At 44.0% G+C, this 22,617-nt stretch overlaps 10 protein-coding genes across 10 annotated transcripts; 1 reads left to right on the forward strand and 9 right to left on the reverse strand.

The window, feature by feature from the left end:
• Window positions 1–500: 500 nt before the first annotated feature.
• On the reverse strand, window positions 501–1,207 carry LOC145708115 (uncharacterized). The gene has a single exon (XM_081785738.1). The coding sequence runs from the start codon at window positions 1,187–1,189 to the stop codon at window positions 521–523; it is 669 nt and encodes a 222-aa protein (XP_081641864.1). The 5' UTR covers window positions 1,190–1,207; the 3' UTR covers window positions 501–520.
• Window positions 1,208–1,979: 772 nt separating this feature from the next.
• On the reverse strand, window positions 1,980–4,112 carry LOC145709833 (synaptogyrin-2-like). The gene is made up of 7 exons (XM_081787536.1): window positions 3,999–4,112; window positions 3,678–3,812; window positions 3,327–3,404; window positions 3,206–3,284; window positions 3,010–3,164; window positions 2,813–2,964; window positions 1,980–2,252 (listed from the first exon to the last, which is right to left on the reverse strand). Exons 2-7 carry the CDS (start codon window positions 3,808–3,810, stop codon window positions 2,193–2,195), a joined length of 657 nt encoding a protein of 218 aa, XP_081643662.1. The 5' UTR covers window positions 3,811–3,812; window positions 3,999–4,112; the 3' UTR covers window positions 1,980–2,192.
• On the reverse strand, window positions 3,901–6,477 carry LOC145709831 (leupaxin-like). The gene is made up of 9 exons (XM_081787534.1): window positions 6,319–6,477; window positions 5,939–6,030; window positions 5,761–5,851; window positions 5,483–5,720; window positions 5,233–5,367; window positions 4,886–5,181; window positions 4,662–4,780; window positions 4,497–4,612; window positions 3,901–4,453 (listed from the first exon to the last, which is right to left on the reverse strand). Exons 1-9 carry the CDS (start codon window positions 6,423–6,425, stop codon window positions 4,379–4,381), a joined length of 1,269 nt encoding a protein of 422 aa, XP_081643660.1. The 5' UTR covers window positions 6,426–6,477; the 3' UTR covers window positions 3,901–4,378.
• A 47-nt stretch (window positions 6,478–6,524) lies between these two features.
• On the reverse strand, window positions 6,525–10,941 carry LOC145709829 (NADPH--cytochrome P450 reductase-like). The gene is given in 11 exon segments (XM_081787532.1): window positions 6,525–6,667; window positions 6,763–6,863; window positions 7,017–7,197; window positions 7,244–7,386; window positions 7,483–7,747; window positions 7,794–8,057; window positions 8,164–8,282; window positions 9,789–9,843; window positions 9,906–10,296; window positions 10,299–10,635; window positions 10,777–10,941. Coding segments are annotated over 11 exon segments (2,037 nt in total). The 5' UTR covers window positions 10,914–10,941; the 3' UTR covers window positions 6,525–6,623.
• On the forward strand, window positions 8,396–9,770 carry LOC145709834 (ras-related protein Rab-6A-like). The gene is made up of 5 exons (XM_081787537.1): window positions 8,396–8,610; window positions 8,928–9,106; window positions 9,154–9,313; window positions 9,423–9,529; window positions 9,629–9,770. Exons 1-5 carry the CDS (start codon window positions 8,481–8,483, stop codon window positions 9,689–9,691), a joined length of 639 nt encoding a protein of 212 aa, XP_081643663.1. The 5' UTR covers window positions 8,396–8,480; the 3' UTR covers window positions 9,692–9,770.
• Window positions 10,942–11,076: 135 nt separating the features above from the next.
• On the reverse strand, window positions 11,077–12,710 carry LOC145709425 (type I phosphatidylinositol 4,5-bisphosphate 4-phosphatase-B-like). The gene is made up of 5 exons (XM_081787107.1): window positions 12,474–12,710; window positions 12,304–12,432; window positions 11,828–11,958; window positions 11,636–11,778; window positions 11,077–11,588 (listed from the first exon to the last, which is right to left on the reverse strand). Exons 1-5 carry the CDS (start codon window positions 12,708–12,710, stop codon window positions 11,524–11,526), a joined length of 705 nt encoding a protein of 234 aa, XP_081643233.1. The 3' UTR covers window positions 11,077–11,523.
• Window positions 12,711–12,738: 28 nt separating this feature from the next.
• Window positions 12,739–13,734, reverse strand: LOC145706574 (multivesicular body subunit 12A-like). The gene is made up of 4 exons (XM_081783993.1): window positions 13,664–13,734; window positions 13,432–13,610; window positions 13,235–13,384; window positions 12,739–13,167 (listed from the first exon to the last, which is right to left on the reverse strand). Exons 1-4 carry the CDS (start codon window positions 13,730–13,732, stop codon window positions 12,837–12,839), a joined length of 729 nt encoding a protein of 242 aa, XP_081640119.1. The 5' UTR covers window positions 13,733–13,734; the 3' UTR covers window positions 12,739–12,836.
• Window positions 13,735–13,738: 4 nt separating this feature from the next.
• LOC145706573 (uncharacterized) lies at window positions 13,739–15,342 on the reverse strand. Its single transcript, XM_081783992.1, has 6 exons — window positions 15,073–15,342; window positions 14,873–15,025; window positions 14,640–14,823; window positions 14,093–14,317; window positions 13,960–14,053; window positions 13,739–13,910 (listed from the first exon to the last, which is right to left on the reverse strand). The coding sequence occupies exons 1-6, from the start codon at window positions 15,205–15,207 to the stop codon at window positions 13,805–13,807; spliced, it is 897 nt and encodes a 298-aa protein (XP_081640118.1). The 5' UTR covers window positions 15,208–15,342; the 3' UTR covers window positions 13,739–13,804.
• Window positions 15,343–16,070: 728 nt separating this feature from the next.
• Window positions 16,071–21,358, reverse strand: LOC145706572 (uncharacterized). The gene is made up of 13 exons (XM_081783991.1): window positions 21,074–21,358; window positions 20,949–21,023; window positions 20,241–20,379; window positions 19,475–19,682; window positions 19,077–19,288; window positions 18,882–19,027; window positions 18,045–18,447; window positions 17,370–17,548; window positions 17,156–17,304; window positions 16,851–16,980; window positions 16,664–16,807; window positions 16,441–16,622; window positions 16,071–16,396 (listed from the first exon to the last, which is right to left on the reverse strand). Exons 1-13 carry the CDS (start codon window positions 21,353–21,355, stop codon window positions 16,243–16,245), a joined length of 2,403 nt encoding a protein of 800 aa, XP_081640117.1. The 5' UTR covers window positions 21,356–21,358; the 3' UTR covers window positions 16,071–16,242.
• A 58-nt stretch (window positions 21,359–21,416) lies between these two features.
• On the reverse strand, window positions 21,417–22,575 carry LOC145709426 (uncharacterized). Its single transcript, XM_081787108.1, has 3 exons — window positions 22,342–22,575; window positions 22,000–22,276; window positions 21,417–21,775 (listed from the first exon to the last, which is right to left on the reverse strand). The coding sequence occupies exons 1-3, from the start codon at window positions 22,525–22,527 to the stop codon at window positions 21,417–21,419; spliced, it is 822 nt and encodes a 273-aa protein (XP_081643234.1). The 5' UTR covers window positions 22,528–22,575.
• Window positions 22,576–22,617: the final 42 nt, after the last annotated feature.

Below are 22,617 nucleotides of genomic sequence, written 5' to 3' on the forward strand. Positions count from 1 at the left end.
TATTCCTCGTGAATGCTTTGGAACTTTGGAAAAGGGTTGACTCGTATAATATGAATTTCATGTATTTTCTGGCGGATCTCTCTTTTTAATTTCTTGAAAAAACGCTCTCAGGGGGAAAGGCGAAATCACTTTCAAAATTTCCGCGAGCGCATCATCAAATTTTCCGATGACGAATTCACGCACTTGGAGTAAACTCTCGCTATCTTGAACGAATTTGAGTTTGGGAAGATTGAGACGTTGGTGCTGTCGATTTCGCATTTGGGGAACTTGCGAGACTTGGATATTATTATAAAGAATGGGCTGGCTTGCTGCTAAGAAGAAAACAACTTCTGAACTCGCTGACATTGTCTGGATTCTAAGGAATTCCGAAATCATGGAGAAAAAGTATCAAAAGTGATGAATTTGCAACTGCCTTCCGCGCTTTTTCCGAATAATAAAACAGAAAATGATTATTTGAGAATTATTTATTTTGGCGAAGCAGGAAGAAGTAGGTACATAAAAAGCTTAATTAAAAGTGAATTTATTCGAAGTCGTTTTCGACGTCGATCAGTTGTTCTGTTTCTGGTTTTATATTCTGGAGTTCGAGGGCGCATCGTTCCTGGTGTCGTTCGTAGAAGCCGCGGCTGCGGAAATTCTTGCCACAGGCGCAGGAAAAGGGCTTCAGCAAAACGCGGTGCTGCATGAATTTCAACTTCTCGGCGCCTTTGTAGTGCGTGCCCATGTGTTTCTCCATGTTGCCTTTGCGATTGAAGCGGCGGTGGCAGATGGAGCACTCAAAGGGCTTCTCGCCAGTGTGGATTCGCTCGTGTCGGGCCAGGTCAGTGTTGCTTTTGAAGGTTGCTGGGCAGAAGCTGCAGCTCTTGCTAGACGCGCTGCCCTTGGCTGCTTTGGCGTGGGTGAGGCCAGTGGTGGAGGAGATCGCGCCGCTGGTCATTTCCGAAGCGGCGCTGGAAGAAGAGCTGTCCGAGAAATACTCCGAAGTCGGAACTTCGCTGGCCTCGCTGGCTGAGCTGCTTTCGCTGGACGAAAAGTTGGAAGGAAAAGTCGAAGTGGTGGAGTTTCGTTGAAGCTCGAGAGCTGGAGAAGCACTTGGCCCATTTCGAACAAGCATCGCTTGGTGCAGGGCGATCAGGTTGTTGATCAGCTGTTGTCGTTGGAGAGCCATGATGAGGTCAATTTGAAGAAACATTTTTCTTGTTGTGTTGTGGTTTTGTCGGTTAGAGTGGAATAAGGGAGTCTGAATGAACTATTGCTCGCTGGCCAGTTTATATATTCCAGGATCGGAGTGCAAAGTGCGCCGAGAAGGGGGCTGTAGCGCCATCACTTGATTCCAGATTTGAGAAAGACGACGTCCTTTTTGGGCAATGTGGCAGCCACATGGGAGGAAGCAGCTGCGCCAGACGCGATTAGTACCTAGAATAGGACATGCATTCGACCGACTGCACATTTCGACCAGCTTTGGCGAGTGCTTCTGCGAAGAGGAAAGGGAGGCAAAAACTGCTGATTATTCTTTGAACTTCTGACCTAGCTTGAAGAAAAACGATTTGTCAGAAAGAAATCTACTTGAAAGAATCTTCTACAATCGATGCGAATCGCCGAACCCTGCTCGAGGATGCTTTTCTTTTCTTGCCAATTTATCATTTGCTCAACTGGTATTGCAATTGACATTTTTGCAGAGAAATATATAGACAAAATACAGGTCTTGCCTCTTAAACAAGTCTAAAATTCCAGAGTCATTTAATTTTTGAACTTTTCTCTGCAACCTGTGTTGAAATGATGAGTCAGGATCTGAAAGATCTCTGATGAAAAGCCGCGCAGTTTTTGAAAATTGATTGAAAAGGTGATTTTGCCGCTTCGCTTTAAAAAAGCCGCGTAATTAGAGATCTCCCAAACCCAGACTTTTACAGAGGTTGCCGAGCCCGGAATTCAGGACTTCAAAGCTGAAGAACAAAGAACAAGAACCGTGGAAGATGTTTTGTGAAGGCTCAATTCACAATGAATTGAGTTGGTGATTTTATTCGAATATTTAAAATCTTGAAGAGAAAATGAAGTTCAAATTGAGTTGGGCGTTGGTGATTCGTGAATACTTTGTTTTGAGTTGTTTTTTTGGAGAAGAACAGTTGTGAACATAAAATGGAAAAAGGCAAAAGGAGGATAGGTAGTTTCTTTTTACAGAGGAGGATGAGTTCTGTTTATCCGTAGACTAGATCGGCAGCTTGGACGCCGGAACTCTGATCCGGAAACGTCGATGTCTAAGTTTGGCGATTAAAAAGGAAAGTTGCTTTTCAAATAAGGAAGTGGATAAAGTCTTTTTACCACGATGCCCCAACTGGGCATGACTCTTGCCACCCAGTGCTCTCTTTCTCTTCCTTCACACAAGCCAGTTTAAAATGGAAAATCACACATGTCCCAAAGAGCTAAATCGGGAAGTATCTCCCAAAACGCTTCTTTAGTATAAAACATGCCGAGATTTTGAGCTACGTAGGTCCGGCTCAATTCTTGACTGGACTGGTTCAATTTTAGACATTTGTTCAAAATAAATATGTATTGATAAATCAAGAACCCTTCAATACTGGGCTCGGGAACCTGAGTCAGGTTCCTGGAAAGTCCCGTAGCGGCTTCTTAAAAAACGAAGCCTCAAAGCAGTTTCGCCAGAATTAATATTTCACTCTTTTTAAAAATCCTTCGCGGCCTTCTTCCAGGACCCTGACTCAGGTTTTACGAAATCACGATTACCCTTACTCCAATTATTAGCGAATCCTCAATAAAGAAGGATTCGTCTCATCGTAGTAGACAAAAATAATCGCCTTTCCTGCATGTTTCCGCCTGGGAAAGAAGTGAAGGGTTTGGCACCAGCAAGTGCTTCGCTGTCGTACTCAGGGACTGCCCAGTTGCCGATCTGCCACAGCTGGAAGAGTTTGAACGCTTTCACGCCGAACAGAATCGTGTTGAAGAAAGTAAACGCTAAGAAAGATTGCTTCCTTTATCGAATCAAATTGGAAAACTTACAAATAACAGTTTTGGCGGTTCCAGCGCCAAGGCCGATCGCGTTCTCGTCGCGCTCTGGGTCGTTTTTCGTTTGGTTCCAGCCCGCCCAAGTGGCGCAGAAAAGGCAAAAGTGAAAGAGCGTCCAGACCAACGAGAAGAGGAGTTGGTAGGTGACACTAGTCGATTTTGGAAGAAGCGGGAGACAAGAAAGACTCACCTAAGTTTTCTCTTCTCGCTCGTGTTGAGCAACGAGTCCTGCTTGTCCAGTTGCCACTCGATTGCCACAAAAATTACTCCTGAACTATTTTTAGAATTTGAAAGATTTTCTAATAGAGTACCATGCGCTAGTGCCAGGCCAATGACGAACTTCGCGAAGCCACAGGTCGAGCTCAAATTGAAGAGGCATCCGTGAGGATCTGAAAATGACAAAATCTTATTATAAAAACTTTTAAATTCAAGGTTTTTTTTAAAGATAATCGTTGTTTTCTCTTATTGTCATTTCCACTTATTTTTTTCTTAGAGACTATGAACCTGTAAGCCACCAAAGTTAATTCTGTAATTAAACGCCAACAAAAGATTATAATTTACTGTAAGTTCCATTTTTGGTGTCTCTCGCCATTTTTGAAGAATGAATTTTAATCATTTTCGAAAAAAGGTAATTGATTGGAAAATGCGTCAATTGGAATTACCCGAAAAGGACACGACCGCGCAGAAACTGATGAAAGCAATGGCGGAAATCGCTAAATTTAGAATCGTCCTGGTAGATGTAATGAATTCACGTAAATTTGGCTGCTGGCGCGAGCCTGCACCAAAAGCGCTCATTTCTGAATTAATCACTGAATTTTAAATAGACGAGGACGAGACGAGCCTGTCTCGCCCATCCACAGCCGAATTAACAGACGGCCTGCTTCGTTAAAAGCGGAAACGGCTTCGTTAAAAGCTTAATTTATTTATTTTTATTTTGATTAACGAAGGAAGCTCAAACTTTGATTGAAGATTGCAATTATTACTTTTTTGACGAGCAGGAGAACGGATAAGTTGAATTGAAAGGGAAGAGTGGCCTCGGCAACCTCTGTTCGAATCCTGAGTCAGGGTCTGGAAAGATCGCTAATGAAAAGCGGGTTCGTCAAATTACCATTTCAATCTATTTTCAGATTCTGACGAATACACACTATCTCTTTCCTGATCCTGAGTCAGGACTTGAACACAGGTTGCCGAGCCAAGAGAAGATGGAATTAACGCGGGGGAAAAGAAGAAGTTGGAAGAAAAGAAGGCAATGCAGGTTAAAAAATACAGATTAGATTTTTTCTTTCATCGGAGTTTTTGCAGACTTGAACAAGCAAAAAAAAGAGTGGAGGAATGATAAGGAGCAAGTTTCGTGAAGTTCTGTTCAGATGTTGTGCAGATTGTATTTCTTATGGCATTCGTGGCAAAACGGCTTCTGCTGGTGTTCTTTGAAAATCGCCTAAAGTACATTTTAAACTCAAGAAATCGACATGGTGGGTTACCTGAGTGAGTGTCTGTTTACAAAAAGTACAGACGAAGTGCTCGGGATGATAGCGCTTTCCAAGGGCGGAAACGCACTTTCCATTTATGGGCTTTTTACATTCGACACACGCTCCTCCTGAGGAAAGGGCGATTAGCGCAACGATTTTTAAGGGAGAGGAAGTCACCTTTTTTGGCAAGATAATGAGGCTCGCAGTAAGGTTTGCCGTTGTAGTCGAAGAACGAGCCTTGCAGGAAGGGGCCGCAGCCTGGCTCGTGGCAGATGAAGCACTCGGGATGCCAGTAACTAAAAAGAAAAGGTTCAACAGCTGGTGCTAGATCTGCTTATATTTTTCAAAATTTAAAATTTCAATATTTTTCGGATTATAACATGCTTTTTGAGTGAATTTACCCGTCTAGCGCAGCGATGTATTGGTTCAAAATCGCGTTGTTGCAGGAAAGACACTTGGGCGCAACGCACTCAGCATAACAATCGGGACAATAGGGCTTCTCCTCGTGTTCGTGGAAGTTGTCGAGCACTGGGCAATGACAGGCGGCGCAGACGAAGCAGTGCGCGTGAAAGGACTTGTTCATCGCCTGAATCAGATTTTCCAAAATGGCGCCGCTGCAGCTCGCGCATTCCGGCGAGAAGAGCTCCTCGTAATGCGAGCGGCAGTAAATCGTGTCCTTCCAAGTGTAATATGGCTCCTTGAAAAAGGTGGTGAAATCAAGGAGGAGTCAAATCAAAGCGAACAGTACCTGGCCGATTTCTCTGTCGTCGACGCAGCAGACGAAGTGTTCGGGATGCCAGACGCGGCCCAACGCGGCGATCGCTTCACCGATTACTGGACGGTTACAAGTCGGGCATTCGCCCTTGCTCTTCGCGTGGATACCCTTAATTTCTTTTAGCGAATATCTGGATTCGGTTTTTTTAAAACTCCGGACTGAGCCCAGACTTGAGCAAAAAAATATCGTTTTCTACTTTCAAAAATTGAATCAAAAAACTTACTCGCTGAGCGAGATCGTCAGTTAGCTCGCCGAGCATGTCATCGAGGGGATTGTCGGATTTGGGCGGCGGTTTGTGCCAGGCAGACGCCTCCAGCTTCTTGTTGGTTTGATTCTTGGTGATTTGCTCGTCCAACTCGTCGATTAGCGAGTCTATCTCGGCGTGAGTGGCTTGCGACGACTTCCGCGCTTCCGATTTGGAATTGGCTTCGTCCGGAACCGACCCAGTCGACGAGTTTTTCCTTCAAAACTTGCAAGTTAAAATAAATACAGGTAAATTACCTGGCTTTCAGGTCAGCCCCTTTGTTGCGTCTGACAGGTTTGACTGGAGGAATCGAGGCAGGAGGACGTTCATTCTTTTCCGGAATGTTTTCTAGAGAAAACAGACTAGCAAGCACTCATCAATCGAAAATAATACAAACATAGAAGAGACATACATGCATATAATTTTATGAAAAACCTTTTGCTTCTTGATTCAAAGTGGCGATCGACTCTATCAAGTCGTCCAGGTCATTCGCAGACGATTTATGCGTCTTCCGCTCGACAGGGACACTGACTCGGATCACAAATTGGTATTTACCAATTAGCCTAAGACTTAATCTTAATCCTCGTCTCTGCAATGCTTAGAAACTCTTCTTTCTGATGCGTTCTTGCTTTATACAGTATAAATTATACTGTATTGAATCTATATTCGATAATACTATTTCGTCAATACAAGAAAATTAATAAGATAAGCTTCGGACAAGGAGGACCTTCTGGGCGCCAGTCTACAGCCTATCCAGAAGAATAACCTAACCCCTAAGAAAAATCTCTATCAAAACAATCACTTTTGTAATCTTCCTTGGAGCATGCTTCTCCGGCAATACCTCCTCAGCTGGGTTCTCCTTGTTGATTCCCGACGGCATCGAATTCAAAAGCATCATAATCTCGTCGATATCATCGCTCATGCTTTCGACAGGCCAACCAGACTAACTTTAGATCTTTCTTTTTCGGTTTATTTTCATTTTTCAATTATTTATAAATATATTTCTTAGCAGGAATTTCACAGAAGAACGAACGTTGTAATTGATTGATCTAGAATTGCAATAACATAAAAGTAGAAGTACAGAAGCAGGTTTGCAGGTAGATTTGTAGATTTGCCGACGTTAACTCCAAACATCTTCTTGGTAGCGCCCCTTGTTCCTCATGCCTAGATCAAAGTTAGATGTGCAGAAAACCTGGGTTTAGGTTCAGATCGAGCATTAATGAGAAGAATATATAATATAGACTAAATTTAAAACTCACTCTTGAGGAAGTCTTGCGCAGCTGATTTGGGTACTTTCTTGAATTCGGAAATAATGTCGAGTATAACTTCATTGACGTCTCTGGCCATATTCTTGGCGTCACTTAATTTGGTGTAAGATGCGAGTTAAAGAAGTAGTGAGTGATCTTTGACGTCATAGGTCTGATGCGGAGAGCGGAATCGCTCCTCGACACACCAGTTCGAGCGCAACAGGCTGACGCCACTAATGAACGAAAAGAACGATTAAAATTGATACCCGCAGACGTAGATATGCCCATTTCGGTTGATCACATCCCAGACCAGTTCGCGCTGCTCCGCGAGCAAGTGCTGCACGTAAACCTTCTTTTCGGAGTCGCGGGAAAACGCGCAGAAGAGTTTGTCGATAGTCCCGTCCTTTTCGAAGCTCTCCAGCTCCTCCGAGTAGATGTAATCCACCTCTTAAAAAAGAAAACGCTAAACAACTACGCCCAGATTGGTGCTCACCTCTGTTGCGGCATCCAGTGAAGAGGACTGTCTGTCCGACTTCACGCTTGTCGGAGAGACGTTGCCACTGTCGATGCTGGAGGAATCCCCGGAAGGGCGCAAATCCGGTTCCTGGGCCAATCATGATGATCGGAGTTGTCGTCCTGAAGAATAGCGTGAATACTTTGAAAACTCAACTACCGAAGATAGGAATTCCTATCTATTATTGAGCATTTGCTCATTTTGGGCTAAACAATTACCGGAAGGGAAGTTTGAACTGCGATCTTCTGATGAACACTGGAAGCGTTGGAGGCGGCAAGTCAGCTCCTTCGGTCGGAACTTTGTTTTTCATGAAGCCAGTTGCGACGCCAGTGTTGATCCGCTCCTTACTGGCTTTGTACTGGACGAGTATGGCGCAGATGGCAACGCGAGTGGAATCGTGCTTGGGAGACGAGGCGATCGAGTAGTAGCGGGGCTGAAGACGCGGAAGTAGCTCCAGGAGATGATCCGCTGCTATTTTCACTTCTGAAATGAAAACAGTTTGTCTTTTGATTGAAAATGGTTGATTTACCGGTCAAGTCTTCGAGAATGTGATGAATGGTTCGTCTCTGGTCGAGCACCCACTCTTGGTAGAGTTTCTTCGCCTCAGCTGGATCTTGTCCGTGGATCCCACAGAGCTTCTCGAGCATGAGTCGCGACTCGGACTGCGGCGGCGTGTACTGGACCAGTTCGGCGAGCAAGTTGGCGCGCGGCTGACCGTGAATGTCGACGTAATGCGTCAAAGCCGTTCTGTACGTCGTCGGACACGGAAATGGGTACTTCTTCGAACTGTCTTCTGAAGTTGAGAATTTAGAAATAAATTTTAAAGCACATGGCTTAAATCTCAGCTCGGCAACCTGTACTCAAAAGCTAATTTTCTTCGATCATATAGATTTTCTCACCGTCGACATTTTCCAAAGAAAAGGTTTCTTCGCCGTCGACTCCGAGCAGTTTACAGAGCTTGTCCACGTCGACCGGGTTGTTACTGGCGTAAACAGCGATGTGGTCTCCTGCTTCGTATCTGAACCATTCCGAGTTGAGGAAAACGCTTCAACTTTTCTTGAGCTAGTTGAGAGCAGTGGAAGGGTGTAACTGAACCCCCCTCGGGGGTTTAAGGTCGAATTCTATTTTTCGCATTTTCAGCCTTGATTTCCAAGCCTCTAAGCAGCACAAAGTACAAACTCGGTTGGTAATTTCCTAGAGAGCGAAAAGAAGAAAAATGAGCAGCCCCGTGGATTCCGTCAAGCCGCTGAGAAAATATAAAGTCGTTTTTCTGGGAAAACAATCCGTCGGCAAAACATCACTCATCACCAGATTCATGTACGACTCTTTCGACAATACTTATCAAGGTGAGAAAAACGCCGAATAGAAGCACAGGCAGAAATAATTTTAAATAAGATCCATTTAGAATCTTCTACAAATTAAAATAGACAATCAAGATCGTATATGCAAGATTCTCATTGCAATTCCTAAAACTATAAAAATTTAATATTCATGAGTCAAGCTTTGACTTCATAAGAACTAAAGATATGAAGCACTCTCTCCAAGAAAATCGCGAATATTGAGCAGATCCTTAAAAGCACAGATAGAATCTGTCACATACAAGTTGCCTCCCTTTCATTAAATTTGAAGCTCAAGCTGAAATGTTAAAAATTGTAAATTGTAGCGACGATTGGAATCGACTTTCTTTCGAAAACAATGTATCTGGAAGACCGGACGGTGCGTCTGCAACTTTGGGACACAGCAGGTCACGAGCGTTTCAGATCGCTGATTCCCAGCTACATCCGAGACAGCACCGTGGCGGTAGTAGTCTACGACGTCGCCAACGTAAATAGCTTCCAACAGGTAGGATTCGACAAAGGCGGGCTAAATTGCCTTAACGCTTTTCCCAGACGTCTAAGTGGATCGACGATGTCCGCGCGGAAAGAGGAACCGACGTCATCATCATGCTTGTCGGAAACAAAACCGACTTATCGGATAAACGACAAGTGTCAGTCGACGAGGGAGAGAGAAAAGCGGCAGAGCTCAATGTCATGTTTATCGAAACTTCCGGTAATTACTAATTACTTCCGGTACTTATTAATTTACCGCGATTCTAATTTATGAGTGACCTATTTTTCTGGACTCCCGATTATTTCTTGATAAATGAGCATTTTCTTAGCAAAAACTGGCTACAATGTGAAACAGCTTTTCCGGCGAGTGGCAGCTGCCCTTCCGGGCATGGAAGTCAAAGAAGACAAGGAAAATCTCGTTGAAGTCAATTTGCAGGTAAAGAACTTGATCCGACTTCGGAGAGCTACTCAATTAATTGATAGTCCTTGTCAGATTGTTGTGAATTATATTTTGGAACTGACCAGCCTTTTTCAGAAACATACGAGCCAAGACAACGCCTCAGCGGCGATAAAAGAGGCTGGAGGATGCCAGTGCTAGCTTCTTTCGCCTTCCTTTTTAGACTATTTTCATCATTCAAAAATAACCAGAAACAAAGACCACTATTACATTCACTGCTGCTTTCGTTTTGGGTTACCTGATTTTCGCATCTGAGATGTCGACTTCTATGTGCATGCAGGAACGATCGCCGCCTGCAATAGTCAGTAAATTTTTGCAAAAGATGAAGAAAGTAAGGAGCAAGACTGTCTCTTACCCTTGTGAAGCTCCTTGTTGACGGCGACCTTGGCATAATAGGGATTCTTGGAGTCGTAGGGAGGCCGTTGGTTCTTATGCGAATTGAATCGGACGACTTCGCCGGTGAAAATGCGGTTCTTGTTGAAGTCTGGATTGAGCTTGTATTGCCGGATCGTGCCGTCGGTTTCCTTGCGGTTGACCTCGAAGGTGCGGCAGACGGAGAGCCAGAACTGCTCCTTCCACGCGTTGAAGTCTTCCTCGATGTTGGCGTCGTCGTCGCCCAGTCCCAAGTCGACGATACGTTCACCTCCAAGCTCAGCCAGCCGCTTGTCGAAATAGATACCCATCGCGTTGTAGAACTCGTACGTCTTGTTGCCCAGTCCAAAGACCGCGAACTTCTGGCCCTCAAAAGAGTCTCCTCGTGTTCTTCGTCCTGCAGCCAGTCGTAAATCGTCTGCGTGTTATCCGTTGGATCTCCTTCGCCGTAAGTCGCCACCAAAAACACCAGCACCGAGTTGGGTATTTCGTTCAATCTGGAAAGGTCTTCGTACTCGATTTCCTCGGGATCGACCACCATCGCCTTCATCTTCTCGTAGCGATGCGCCTCTCGCGCAAGCCCAGCAGAGAAGTCTTCTGCAGTGCCAGTTTGGGATCCATACAGCACCAAAATGTTGCGCCCCTTCGCCTTCATTTTTGAGATAATGTCGTCCCCGCCCAAATCGTCTTCTTTTTCTTTCTGCGCCATCGGACTGAAAACATTTATTCGCAAAATTTATTATTAAAATAAAATAATAGTCATAATTTATCATTTTATCATTTATGACTATTATTTTGGACTTTCGATAATTTGGAAGGAGCTAGAACTTTTATCAAGATTAGTTCGAACTTACGTCATCGGCTTGATTTTGAATTTGTTGTCATTTTGGCTGTCTTTCGAGTAAATCTTCCAGAGGGCTGCTGCGACCACCAGCGAAATGGCCGCGCAGTAGATCGAGTTTACGTTTTCGATCATCCCTTCTAAACTCATTCTTCTAGCTTTCTCTCTCGAGGGGCAGCTCGAGCCACGGAGCGAGGCGAACTAAACGCTCTGGCCAAGCGTATCAAAATAATGTTACGTAACTGGCCAAAGAAACCATCAAATATTTATCTTTTTACGACGAGATTGAAACTTTCGAATTCGAATTCACAGCTCGGGAATTTCACGTTTATTTTTATTTGGGCAATTATTAAAATGTTTATTTTGAAAAAAAGCGAAAATAGAAAATGAACTTTCAGTACGAGTTTGATGCACTAGAACTGATGTCTTATGGGCAATACTTGCTCGGCTGCGTAATCTGTGTAGAAAGCCTCTACCGGGATTCGCAAAGGGGCTTCGGCAATAACAGATCATCTCTAGTCAAAACGAAAACTCGTCAAATTTGACTAGCCGTTATTCCGCATAAGAAAATAGAAAAGTACAGAAACGAGAGCGCGCTAGGACCACCTTTTTGGTCGAGACAAAATGTACAGTTTTTTGTTGTTTCGGACTGAACAGGGCTTTGAATGAAGAAGAAAACATGGAAGAGTATCTTTTTTGGATTTTTTTTCTTTGAAGTAGATTTTTGTTGAATCGTTGTTTTTTCGGATTGGTGTTTGACTCAGTCGTTGTGCATGAATTCGACGACCTTGGCGACTTTCGTCCTCGCCGCAATCACAAGGCCGGCTGAAAGAAGGAAATCATAGTTGAAGGACACGAGAGTTCTTTCTTACCGAGCATGGTGATGATCGCCACCGAGTAGAAAATAAACATCACCCAGGCGATCGGGTCGTCCATGCCGATGTCTTTGCCCTTGATGGCGAAGGCGCAGATCATGCAAATTATTCCGGCAGTGAGAAAGGCCAGGAACAGCCAGCTGAAAGCAGTGTAGAAAACTTGAATGTTTGGTGAATAAAAAGGCTTACAAAGCGATGAATATCTTCTGGGCATGGTCTTTCTTGTTCAAATGCAGCTTCTCGTCGCAGGAAGGGCAGTGCATAATCCCCTGAAGAGGGTAAGGAGCCATGAACTCCGTTCGGCACTGGGGACAGCGCAACTGAAATATAGATTCAAGGTCGCTTCATATTCAAATAAATGATATACTGTATAGTACAGTGTACATCCTTAGATCATCTAGTCTAAGTTAGATGTACTCGTTTCTAAATGACTAAATTTCAGTTATTAGCACATTCGACGATGGCGGAAATATTGGTAATCTAAAGTTTAGATTCTAAACTCAACGGCCGATTTCGGCTTCGAGAAAAAAGCTGCGCTTCTCGAAGCCACAAGCGGCCTAACATGTGTTAGTTCTACAAATCGTCGAATGTACTAATGATTTGAGTGACTGGAATTAAGTCACCAAGAAATCAGAATTCAAAATATGCAATTTTGAAACACTCACCAGGGCGGATCTGGGAGCGGTGGGCATGACAGCTCTGCGAAGGGAAATGTGTCTTCGGCATCTGGGACAAACCACTTGCGCCGCGCTCTCCGTGCAAACTAGCAGGCAGTTGCAGTTGCAACGGATGTACTGAACAGAAAGTATGAAGATGTACTGTATTTAAATTGAACCTTTTTGCCAGGCGGCGCCTGTTTTAGCGGCGTCGCCTCGTTGCAAGTGTTGCAGCGCATCACGTGCTGGTGCAGTTTGCCAGTGCAGTCGATCGTGTCGTGGCAGACTTTGCACTCGATGACCGGGATGCGCCGGGGCACCACATTTGGGAAGGTTACTTCGAAGCTTTGGTCGACGGACTCGTAGGCCGGCGGCGGCGTGTCTAGAAGCGGCGCTAGGTCCGACTCACTGCCCATCTAGGCGGAATTGAAGTTTACCAAAGAATAATGAAGAAAGTATCAATCTGGAATACAAGTAGCAGGAAAAAATAGAGTTTTTGGAACAGTCAAAATTAATCATTTCTTTCTTTTTGGAATTTGAAGTCAGTGAATTCTGCGGAGCGCCTTTTCTTCGATTTCGAAACCGTAGAAATATTTTGAAATGATCTCGTCTTGGTTTTGAATTGGCACGGTTGATTTCGGAAGGGCGCGTTTTGGAGCACTTTCGACGCCGTTGGAGACGCATTCGTGGAGCGAGAACTGGACTCCGTCGAGAGGAGAGGCGATCGGCGAGCGGGAGCTTCGGGAAACGGGACTCGCTGCCGCCGGTGGAGGTGGAGCAACACGCTTCTTCTCAGCCGCAGAGGCGCGTTTGGCCTCTGATAGGCGGTTCGATACCTCGACTTTGAAGCAGAGATAGAGTCCATTCAGTTTACTGAAAGTTCCAAGATTGAAACATAAAAAGTGGGCCTAAGATAGTATCTTGAACCTAAAATGCTTACCCAGCGGATGTGTAAAGATGGTTTCGGGCGAAATCGTCGTCTGAGGTAATCGCAATGTCGGTGACTTTCTTAGCACTGGTATGGAAGGATCCTTTTGCCACGCAAAGCCTTGTCGAATGCAAGCATTTGTCGTCTTTCTCCAGAGTGCGTCTGAATCATTTGTCTAGAATTACAGCCAAGAGCAAATAAATTGCTACTTTATTTCGGTGAAGCCCGACGGGACATTTTGATCGTCAGCAATGATGCACAGATCGGTGACCACTTCGCTGGCGGTCTTGTTTTTCTCAACGACGAGGTATCTCTTCGTGTTCTTGAGTCCAAAGAAACCACCGCGAGGATATAGATCCGCCTCGTTTCCTTCCTTTGTTCGAGAGACCTAGATTTTTTTCATCAAAAGATTGAAGAGATGGAAGGAAAAAAAAAACATACGATTTGCGAATTGGGCGGATGCGGTCCGTTCAAGCTGCTGGAAATGAAAACGTTGGAGATGAAACTCATTCTGAATCAAATTAAATTTATTTTTGAGCAGTTGTGGAAATTTTTCGAAAAATGAACTTGAAAGTCGACTGGTCAGGCAGTGATTAGGTGGTCGAGGACGTCGTTGAGATCGATCGCGTTTGAAGTGACTTCGCACTCATCCAGCATTAGCTCGATTCCGGCGATGTTCTGCAGCCAGCTGAAAATTGTCAAATTTGAGAATGAAAAAGAGGCTAGCAGCAAGTTACCGGTAGCATTTCCATCCAGACTCGTGCCACTGGCGCATCAGCTCGTCGTTTCTATCTGACACGCCGTACAGATTCGGCAAGCCCAATCCATCGTCTTAAAAAATAGCTTCTTGAGCTTCTAGCTTCCGTCTACCTGAAGGATTGACGCTGTCCAAGAGCACGGGCTTGTCGCATTTGGCGAGAACGCGTTCTAATTTCGGGCAGTAAAGCAGTCGGATCGTGAAGTCGGAATAAGAGATCTGAAGCTCTTCTTCTTTGAAGAAGCATTCGAAATCGCCGAGTTGAGCTTCTCGCGCTTTCGCTTGTCGATAAAGCGACTCCAGTGGAATTGACATTGTTTCGATGCTCGGTGCAAACACTAAATTTTATAAAAAATTCGTATAGGATTTTTCCAGGTTTTTGATGCTCAAGAGCTGTTTTGCCTCATCTTAGATCCTTTTTTAAGTGCATCATAGATAGATATGTTACATATGATATATCATATGTATATTCAACGAGATTCAAGATAAAGAGCGGCAATTTGGGAGATCTAGTGTTATCTGTAGAGCCTCAAATAACATTTTATTTAATAACCATCAAGAAAAATCCTGAGAAAATTTATGACTTCTAGGAATTATAGATCTCAAGGAATGTTTAGAGATATTCTCAGGAATATGGGGCATTGATAATTGAAAACTTACCGATGGTATTTCCGAAATCCGCCTCGCTCAAGTCAAGACTTTCGACAAATGGTTTGCACGTTTCCACGAGATTCTTGAGGCCTTCTACTGATTCACGCTCTCGATCTTCCAAGTCGGCTATTTTCTGATTCAGCTTCGATCGCTTTTCTTTGTGTTCCTTCAGCTCGATCGCCAGCAACTTCCTCTGAAAACCAGCATAGTCGACTATTCTCATCAACCGGAAAGAAAAGTACCTCTTGAAGCTCGAATTCGAGCTGTGCTAGTCGCAGACTGTGCTCGTTCTTGTCCGCCAGCTCTTTCAGCCGATTCGGAGCGAGTTTGTAGAATTCTTCTCTTGAAACGATCGACGTGTGTTCAGCCTCGAATTCCAGTACTTGCTGTTTTTCCTTAAAGCAAACAATTAGCTTCCGCTCGAAGATAGAAAAGGGCTTACTTTGTTGATCTGGGCGATTTTGTAGGCAGTGGTGTGGTGGTTGGTTCCTTTCTCGCTGACTTTATTGCCGAAATTGATCACGTCCTCGGTGAGCTCTTTCGTCGCCCTCTGTAGCTTCAGATTTAGATTTTTCATGTCTGTTATCAGAAAGGCGCCTTTCACTCTTTCTTCGTAAGTTACACTTCCTTTTTCACCATTTCTCTAATCGTATTCGCTGCTTTTACGAACGACTCATAATCCGACAGTATTCCATCCATTCTATAACATTTTTTTATAAATCACGAGAATGCAGCTGTGATGAGTCATCACTTTGTCACAAAGCTCCATTCGAGTTCCTCCTTGTTGTCTTCAACTCAACTTGAAACATTTTCGAGTCGAAAATTTCGACTACGGAAATGACCCAATGCCTTTTTTCCTTCGTTTCCAGACTTTCGCTCGAAAAAGAAAAGCATCTCTGGCAACTTTTTTTTTCCTCAGAAAGAGAAAAAAATGTCAGAGGAAGGATCCCCCAACAAAATCAAAGCCACCTGCTACATATGTGGCAAAGGGCCTTACGCAAACGTAAAGAGGCACATCGACGAGGTCCACGAGAAGATCAAGAGAGTGGTCCGCGATCCTGAAGAAGAAGAACGAAGAGGCAGGTCGACTGCGAAAAAGTAAGTTACCATTTCAATTAACCGATAAAAATAACCTCAATTTTAGGGAGGAAGAAAAGAAGAAGCCAGTGAAGCAACCCCCCATGGACCCACTCCGTCTTCTAAAAAAGTAAGTAAACAATTAAATTAACTGATAAAAATAACCTCAATTTTAGGGAGGAAGAAGAGAAGAAGCCAGTGAAGCAACCCCACGTGGACCCACTCCGTCTTCTTAAAAAGTAAGTAAACAATTAAATTAACTGATAAAAATAACCTCAATTTTAGGGAGGAAGACAAGAAGAAGCCAATGAAGCGAGGCCACATGGACCCACTCCGTCTTCTGAAAAAGAAAAAATAAAATAATTTTCTTTGATATTTTGTATTTTAATAATTTATAAGAAGAATTGAAACGATATAAAAATAGAAAATATTGTTGAAGGCAAAAAGCAGGAGTAGAAAAAAGCTAGGTAAGACAAAAGTGGAGGTTAGGCACGGATGAGTGTTTTTGTGAAGAGAAGGTTGGAAAGGAATGCGTTCAAAGATAGATGCTTTTAGCTTTTGTGCTTGACGGGCTTTTGCCGCTGCGTTTGAATTGGCTCCAGTCGGTTGTAGGGCAGCGCGGACGTAAACATCTCCGGCTCCATTTTGACGAAACTGTCGCTGAAACGAGGCTGCCGCTGGTTCCCGTGCTTCAAAATCGGTAGTTATCAAGACAACTGAAATTTATATTTACCTTGAGCCCGGAATGGGCAGAACGAGTAGAAGTGGTTCCCGAAAAGGGTCCAGAACCCCGACGGTCGGGTTCGACGAGAAGAGCGCGTTGTAGTTTTGCTCGCGGTTGACCAACTCGAGCTGGAAATATTTCAAGTTCTGCTGCAACTTGTCGATTGCTTCTTCTTTCTCGGCGAGGACAAGCTACAGGAAATCTGTTCATTGTTCTTTTAAAACGTCTTTACCTCTAGATTTCTTATTCTTTGGAGATCTTCTTCGAGCGACTCGCGATTTTCAAGCTTTTCTTCCAATTCGGCCTTGTCTTTCGAGAATTGCGAGATCTTTTCCATCAAGGACTCTTTCGTTTTGTTGAAATCATTGATCAAAAGCTGAAATCAACCTAATAAACTAGTGAAAAGAGCAAATTCAAACCTGGCGTCGTCGGAGTCCATCTGCGATGCTTTCGTTGACGCAGTTGTCTCTCTCCACTTCGAAGTCTTTCTTTAAGCTCTCGATTTGTTGGTCGAACGAGCCTTCTGCTTCTTCTTTTAGCTTTTTCACTCTGAAACCAATTATAACAAATGAGACAAAAACACAAGAACAAAGCTTACGGCCTCGAAAACCTTGATTGAGACAGGTTCTCAGACAGGTTTCTTTTCCTGGGCTGAGTTCTGAGTCAGAAGCTCTCGAGCTCAGAAGCCTTCACTCAAAAGAGAAAGAGTCGTTAAGAAACACACCTGTCGACTTCCAAAATAAGTCTTCGATTTTCGGCGATGGACGATTTCAACTGATCGTAAGCATTTTGCAAGGAAGCTTCTTGGCCTTGAATTTTCGCTTCCAAATCTTCTTTCAAAGCAGCTGATTCTTCTTCAACGCGCTCACGGATCTGTTTTTCAGTTCAAAATTTGAGTCACTTCTACTTCAGAAAAAGGGAAGAGCATAAAACTGTTCCTGTTGCTCCTTGAGCATCCTGGTTTCGAAATCGACGCATTCTTCTTCGTGCCGTTTTTGTTCGTCGTCCAGCTCGGATCTGTGCGCTTCGATCAGCGACTCTTTTAGCTCTTCTAGGGCCACGGCGTGTTCGCTCTTCAGCATTTCCACTTGCTTCTGGTAGTTGACTTCCAAGCGCGCTAGAAAGAGAACGTAATTCAGCCCAATTTGGGTTATCAATTATTTAGGGATTTCGGAGACTATAATTCAAGCTTTCCAAGAATCAGTTGGGGTTGGTTTTAGTCCAGGTTGCATTAGCTACGATGGTGAGCGTTCGGGTTATTACTAATTTGTCCTACTTGAAGTGTCACTAAGTAAAAAAAACTCTAGTCAGTTTAATTCTTTTTGAAACCCACCCAGCAGCTGGGAGGGCAGTGAACTCAAAGCATCAACAAAAATTTAGCAGGACCTCGGCTCGGCTATCTATGTGGGAAACCTGAGTCAGGGCTTGAAAGATCAATTATGAAAAGCCACGGAGCGGCTTTTTTCAAGACACAGTGGCAAAATTATCATTTCATTCAATAATTAAAATCTGGCAAAGCCATTTTCAAACCTTTTGAGCAGGTCTTGAGTCAAGGCCTGCGCAGAAATGCCAAACATTCAAAGTACTATCATTTTCAAAATAAGAATACTGACCTTTGAGAGCGTCAATGGCGATGCGCTGTGACTCCAAATGCTCGATGCTCTCTTCCCTGCTTTTCTGCTCGATCCTGGCAAGTTCCGCTTTGCGCTCATCCATCAGCCGCTCTTCCAGCAGCTCCATTTCAGATTGATGATCGCCCGCCATTTTCTGCCTGCTGGCTTTGAACTCGCTTTTGAGTAGCTCCATCGACTGTTCCATTTCTTTCATTTTCAGCTCTGCCGTTTCGCGCAACCTCTCCAATTCCGAATTATGCGACGACGACTGCGCCTCCTTTTCTTCTTCCAAAGCGGCGATCTTCGCCGTCAGCTTTTCCGCCGCGCTTCGCCAGCTCTTTTGCACGATTTCGACTTCTTTTGTCTTTTCTGCCTCGAATTGCTCCACCAAATCGGCTCGTTCCTGAAAGTTAATATTCATGGACTTGACTCGGTAACCTGCGAAGAAAACCTTCACTGACTCAAGTCAGGTTCTGAAAAGCGGGCGTTTTTGAAAACGAAGCCGTGAAGTTATACAAGGGAAAACGATAAATTCCTCTTAAAATATTTGAGCCCTGCTCTTTCAGTTTTATTTATTCGATTAAATAATATCGAAGTACAAGACCATATTTTCAAGAAAAAGGCCGAGTGGCAAAATCGTAACTTCGTTACATATTTCTCTGAAAACGGCGATGGGAGTCTAGACAAGCGAGGCAAAAGTCTAGACCGAGCTCCAAAAATTAATTTGACAGGAGCTTTGGCCTTCGATTTCGAAGAATTTTACATTTTCCTGGAATAATTCAGCCCCAATAGTCTATTGCCAATAGAAAAAATAGTCCCACAATTCCAAACCAGTACCATTTTGAGTCTTTTGGAGAGCTCCTCGCGGACGCTGGCTAATTGGCTCTGAAGTTCGCTCTCCCATTTGCGTCGCTCTGCGCTTTCCACGGATTGACGTAGACTCTCCTCCCGCGCTGCCCGGAGATTGAGCTCTTTCTCCAAATCTGACGGAAGAGCGCGATTAGATTCTAATTGAGTTGCTCCCTAACTCACCTTCCTTGACGTCCGCCTGGGCCTTTTGAGACTTGATCAGCGCCTCCGCCAAAGTGGCGATCTTCTTCGTCTGCTCATCCTTCATCTCGCTCAGGTCCTTTTCCCGACCACGCAAGTAGCTTATTTCGCCGGAGAGAGTTTCCCCTTCCGAGGTTCGCTCTTTCATCAATTCCTCCAGCTGCGCGATTTGGGAAGCCATTTCACTTTTTTCGCTTTTATCCAGCTTCGCCAAAAACAATACTTTAACTGTCTATTATTGACAATTTAAACAAACGATTGAGTTTATCAAGTTGTCAGTAATTTAGAGTTATTATATGTTTTTTATTAAATTTCAAGGTTAAGAATCTTAATCATCAAAACTACTTAAAATTATTCAAAACTATTTTGGCTAGCGTTGCCTGAGATGCTCTTTTCGGAGCGAGTCGATCATCTGCTCTAACTGCTTAATGTTGCTCTGGAAGTTTTCCTTCTGCCCTTCCGAGAACTTCTCGCTCATTTGCTGGATGTTCTCGCGCTCGATGTCGAACTGCTGCTGGAGATTGTCCTTCTCTGCGGCCAAGATCCGTTCATAGTGCTTTTTTGTTTCTTCCGCTCGTCGATCAAAGTCTGTCAAAGTGTCAAAAGAGTCTCAGTCCCAAATCAGGGTTATTTTACAATTACGGACTTATTTTCTTTGAGCCCCGACTCGGTAACCTGTGTCGAGTCCTGAGTCAGGATTTGAAAGAGATACGCGGCTTTTCATAAAACCCCTTTCAAATCCTTACTCAAACTTCCGATTTTTTTACTTAAAATCCATCTCATTAGAAGAAATAAATGGCTATAGGTAATAAGTCTGGAGAAGCCGCCCGGCGGCTTCGTTGAAAAAGCCGCTACGCGGCATTTCGATAAAGATCTCTCGAATCCTTATTCTGTTTTTTACACAGGGACGATTGTGGGATAATTAAGAGTTACGATAAATTTACTTGAAGCTATCGTTTTGAATGTAAACAGATTTTATTATTCAGAATGAACAGTAAAGGCATATCCAAATCGGATCCTCGCAGGTTCATATTTTCGTGCAAAATCGAAAAAATGAGCTTTGAAATTTCGAAATATTGGAATTGAAATTGCGCGAAATCGGGGAATTGCGAGGATCCGATAAGTATTGGGCGATTCGACACAATCCTTGTTGCTCTTGTTTTCTGCGGCTCTTCTCTGCGGCGAGCGCATTGTCCTTCGAGGCCAGAAGCTGGTTAAGCTGCTCGGCGCTGCTCTGATGTTCTGCTCGTGCCTTTTCCAACTGCCGGGTTAAGTCTTGAATTTTCTTTGCAAGGATTGATCTCGAATCACGCTGTCTCCGCGGGACGCCCCAAACCCTTTCAAACCGACAAATATAAATTTCCCGAAAATCAACCAGAAAATCAAGAGACTTTTCAAAAAAAAAACGCGAAAAACTATAAAAGCGCAGTTTAATAACTATCGGCGATAGTCTATCGTAGGAAGTCATCCTTGATCTCAAGAGTCCCGACTTTCTCCAGAAACACTATCATTTTCCCGAATTTAAAAGTATCGACATGTTATACTTTTCAAATGGTCGGCAAGCTCTGACTAGTGCAATCTGTTAAGGCGAGCGTTGAATAAAAAAAAGCGCGCTGAAATAAGTTGTACTGTTCCGAGTTGGTCCCGTTCGACTTCGAACCTAGGCTCGACAATCTATGTAAAAACCTAAGTCAGGGTTCTAAGAGAGATTTCAGAAAAGAGCTTCTCCAAAATTATCATCTTATTCTTGTTTATAAATTCTTGCTGTGTGGCTTCTTTTCTCAAAGTTCTCTCAGGACAGTGACTTGACTGAAGGTTTAACACAGTCTCACACAAGCTGATTCAATCCAAATCCTTTGCTGCCACGTCGCTGAAGTCCTTTTTGGAGCTTTCAGCGCTGTCGGCTTTCAACTCTGCTTTTTCAAGCGCCTAGAGAAAACAGTTGAAGACAAGGAAGAGAGCTGAAATCATGTATTTACGATTTTGGCTTGGTTGGTTTCAGCACGCAATCTGACACAGTCGCTCTCCACTTCTGCCAGTCTGGCGATATTCTCCTCGAGTCGCTGCTGCTTCGAAGCGATCTCTTCTTTCGAGGCAGCTAGTTCCGAATTTAGCTTCTCGAGTTGAGCGTCGACGCTGCTTTTCTGAAGCGCGAGCGTTTCTTTTTCGCCCAGAATTCGCTCTCTTTCCGCGCTCATCTCGTCCAGCAGAGTTTGAAGGTCTGAGCGCTGCTTTTGGCCTTCGCCCTTGGCAATCTTCATGCACTGCAAAAAGCTTCGGAATAAGTCTTACAAGGATGATATTTTTGCTATTAATATTTTTTTAAAAAATAGTTGCTAACTTCAGAATAAAAAGAAGCCGTTCCTTTAATTCTCTGGACAGTCTCAGAATTTCCTTTTCCTGCATTTCAACTTGTTTCTCCAACTTGGCAGCGTTCTTCTGCGCCGATTCGGCTTTGCTGAGTTCCTTTTCTTCGGCCGAGCGCGCTGCTAGAAGTTCGCGAGTGTGAAGCGCCTTCAGATTTTCGATCGCAGAAGCGTTTTCGCTTTCTTGCTTTGACAACTTTGCGGCGTAATCGCTTTGTAAATCGTTTCGTTCTAGCCGCAGACTCGAAATCGCCGAGTTCAGTCGGTCTTTTTCGTCTTTTAATTGCGCTTCTAGCTCTTGGATTCGCTTCAAACCTTAAAATATCAGTTTTTTAGATCGATATCAAAGAAGAAAATTCTAGACCCTGATTTTTCGGGGTTATAAACCTGAGTCAGGGTCCTAAACGAGCTTAAAAGCCGCCAAAATTAAGCGTTCTTTACTTTAACAATCTTAATAAGAGCAGCTACACGCCTTTATAGAAAAGCTCTTTCAGGACCCTGACTCATGTTTATGCACGCCTTGCCGAGCCCAGGCTTACTTGATTGATCCGGGCCTTTGGGCCGTCTCGAGAGCTCAAAAGTCAGTTTCGATTTGTCCTTTTGCCATTCGTCCTTTTCGATGCTGAGTCGTTCCTCGAACGAGCTTTTCTGGAGCATCAACTGTTCATTCTGCGCCTCGAGTTCCGACTGCGCCACTTTGAGCGTTTTCACCGTGTTCTGGAGCTGCGATTTCTCGTGAAGCCAAGCTCTCTCCGCCGCGTTAACTCGGTCGTGGATGGTTTTTTCGACTTCGGCCGAAGAAGGGCCGTTTTTTAACTTAGAAATTCTAATAAGCGGATAGTTCAACAAGCAAATGGGCTCGAAAACCTGTGGAAAATTACCTGTTTGAGGTGTTTGACTTCTGCGTGGTGTTTCTCGATGAGGTATCGGATTTTGGCGTCTTGGTCTTCGCACTTGGTGTTTAAATTGTAGACGACTTTGGTCAGCTGGGCGATCTTGCGGCTCATCTTCTGGTGGATGTCGTTGACGTCGCCGTCGCCCATCGCCGGACTCATCATTCTACTCATCCTCGATCGCCAGCTTCGACAACTGCTTCCGATTCGATTTCAATTCCTCTGAAAAAATGCGAAAATTAAAGAAAGCGTCATTTCCCTTTG

This window comes from Oikopleura dioica, chromosome XSR, assembly GCF_907165135.1.
Source record: "Oikopleura dioica chromosome XSR, OKI2018_I68_1.0, whole genome shotgun sequence".
Lineage (NCBI taxonomy): Eukaryota > Metazoa > Chordata > Appendicularia > Copelata > Oikopleuridae > Oikopleura > Oikopleura dioica.

Bases quoted from the DNA above. Each gene is read 5' to 3' on its own strand.
- LOC145708115 (XM_081785738.1), bottom strand. From the start codon at position 1,189: ATGTTTCTTCAAATTGACCTCATCATGGCTCTCCAACGACAACAGCTG.
- LOC145709833 (XM_081787536.1), bottom strand. From the start codon at position 3,810: ATGAGCGCTTTTGGTGCAGGCTCGCGCCAGCAGCCAAATTTACGTGAA. The intron at 3,165-3,205 runs GTGAGTCTTTCT...AAAATCGACTAG, and splicing joins AGCGAGAAGAGAAAACTTAG to TGTCACCTACCAACTCCTCT. The intron at 2,253-2,812 runs GAAAGGCGATTA...CGCCAAACTTAG, and splicing joins TCCCAGGCGGAAACATGCAG to ACATCGACGTTTCCGGATCA.
- LOC145709831 (XM_081787534.1), bottom strand. From the start codon at position 6,425: ATGAGCGATGATATCGACGAGATTATGATGCTTTTGAATTCGATGCCG. The intron at 6,031-6,318 runs GAAGATTACAAA...GATCCGAGTCAG, and splicing joins CCGGAGAAGCATGCTCCAAG to TGTCCCTGTCGAGCGGAAGA. The intron at 4,454-4,496 runs GTAACCCACCAT...AATGTACTTTAG, and splicing joins GTAAACAGACACTCACTCAG to GCGATTTTCAAAGAACACCA.
- LOC145709834 (XM_081787537.1), top strand. From the start codon at position 8,481: ATGAGCAGCCCCGTGGATTCCGTCAAGCCGCTGAGAAAATATAAAGTC. The intron at 8,611-8,927 runs GTGAGAAAAACG...TGTAAATTGTAG, and splicing joins TTTCGACAATACTTATCAAG to CGACGATTGGAATCGACTTT. The intron at 9,530-9,628 runs GTAAAGAACTTG...AGCCTTTTTCAG, and splicing joins TCGTTGAAGTCAATTTGCAG to AAACATACGAGCCAAGACAA.
- LOC145709425 (XM_081787107.1), bottom strand. From the start codon at position 12,710: ATGGGCAGTGAGTCGGACCTAGCGCCGCTTCTAGACACGCCGCCGCCG. The intron at 12,433-12,473 runs GTTCAATTTAAA...CTTTCTGTTCAG, and splicing joins AGGCGCCGCCTGGCAAAAAG to TACATCCGTTGCAACTGCAA. The intron at 11,959-12,303 runs GTGAGTGTTTCA...TCTATATTTCAG, and splicing joins CCGCTCCCAGATCCGCCCTG to TTGCGCTGTCCCCAGTGCCG.
- LOC145706574 (XM_081783993.1), bottom strand. From the start codon at position 13,732: ATGAGTTTCATCTCCAACGTTTTCATTTCCAGCAGCTTGAACGGACCG. The intron at 13,385-13,431 runs GTAGCAATTTAT...CAAATGATTCAG, and splicing joins TCGGGCTTCACCGAAATAAA to ACGCACTCTGGAGAAAGACG. The intron at 13,168-13,234 runs GTAAGCATTTTA...TGGAACTTTCAG, and splicing joins CATCTTTACACATCCGCTGG to TAAACTGAATGGACTCTATC.
- LOC145706573 (XM_081783992.1), bottom strand. From the start codon at position 15,207: ATGAAAAATCTAAATCTGAAGCTACAGAGGGCGACGAAAGAGCTCACC. The intron at 15,026-15,072 runs GTAAGCCCTTTT...GTTTGCTTTAAG, and splicing joins AAATCGCCCAGATCAACAAA to GAAAAACAGCAAGTACTGGA. The intron at 13,911-13,959 runs GTAACTTGCTGC...GACAATTTTCAG, and splicing joins TCTGGATGGAAATGCTACCG to CTGGCTGCAGAACATCGCCG.
- LOC145706572 (XM_081783991.1), bottom strand. From the start codon at position 21,355: ATGAAGATTGCCAAGGGCGAAGGCCAAAAGCAGCGCTCAGACCTTCAA. The intron at 17,549-18,044 runs GTCAGTATTCTT...TTCTCTTTCTAG, and splicing joins CGCCATTGACGCTCTCAAAG to CGCGCTTGGAAGTCAACTAC. The intron at 17,305-17,369 runs GAACAGTTTTAT...ACTGAAAAACAG, and splicing joins GGATGCTCAAGGAGCAACAG to ATCCGTGAGCGCGTTGAAGA.
- LOC145709426 (XM_081787108.1), bottom strand. From the start codon at position 22,527: ATGAGTAGAATGATGAGTCCGGCGATGGGCGACGGCGACGTCAACGAC. The intron at 22,277-22,341 runs GTAATTTTCCAC...AGAATTTCTAAG, and splicing joins AAGTCAAACACCTCAAACAG to TTAAAAAACGGCCCTTCTTC. The intron at 21,776-21,999 runs GTAAGCCTGGGC...TGATATTTTAAG, and splicing joins CAAAGGCCCGGATCAATCAA to GTTTGAAGCGAATCCAAGAG.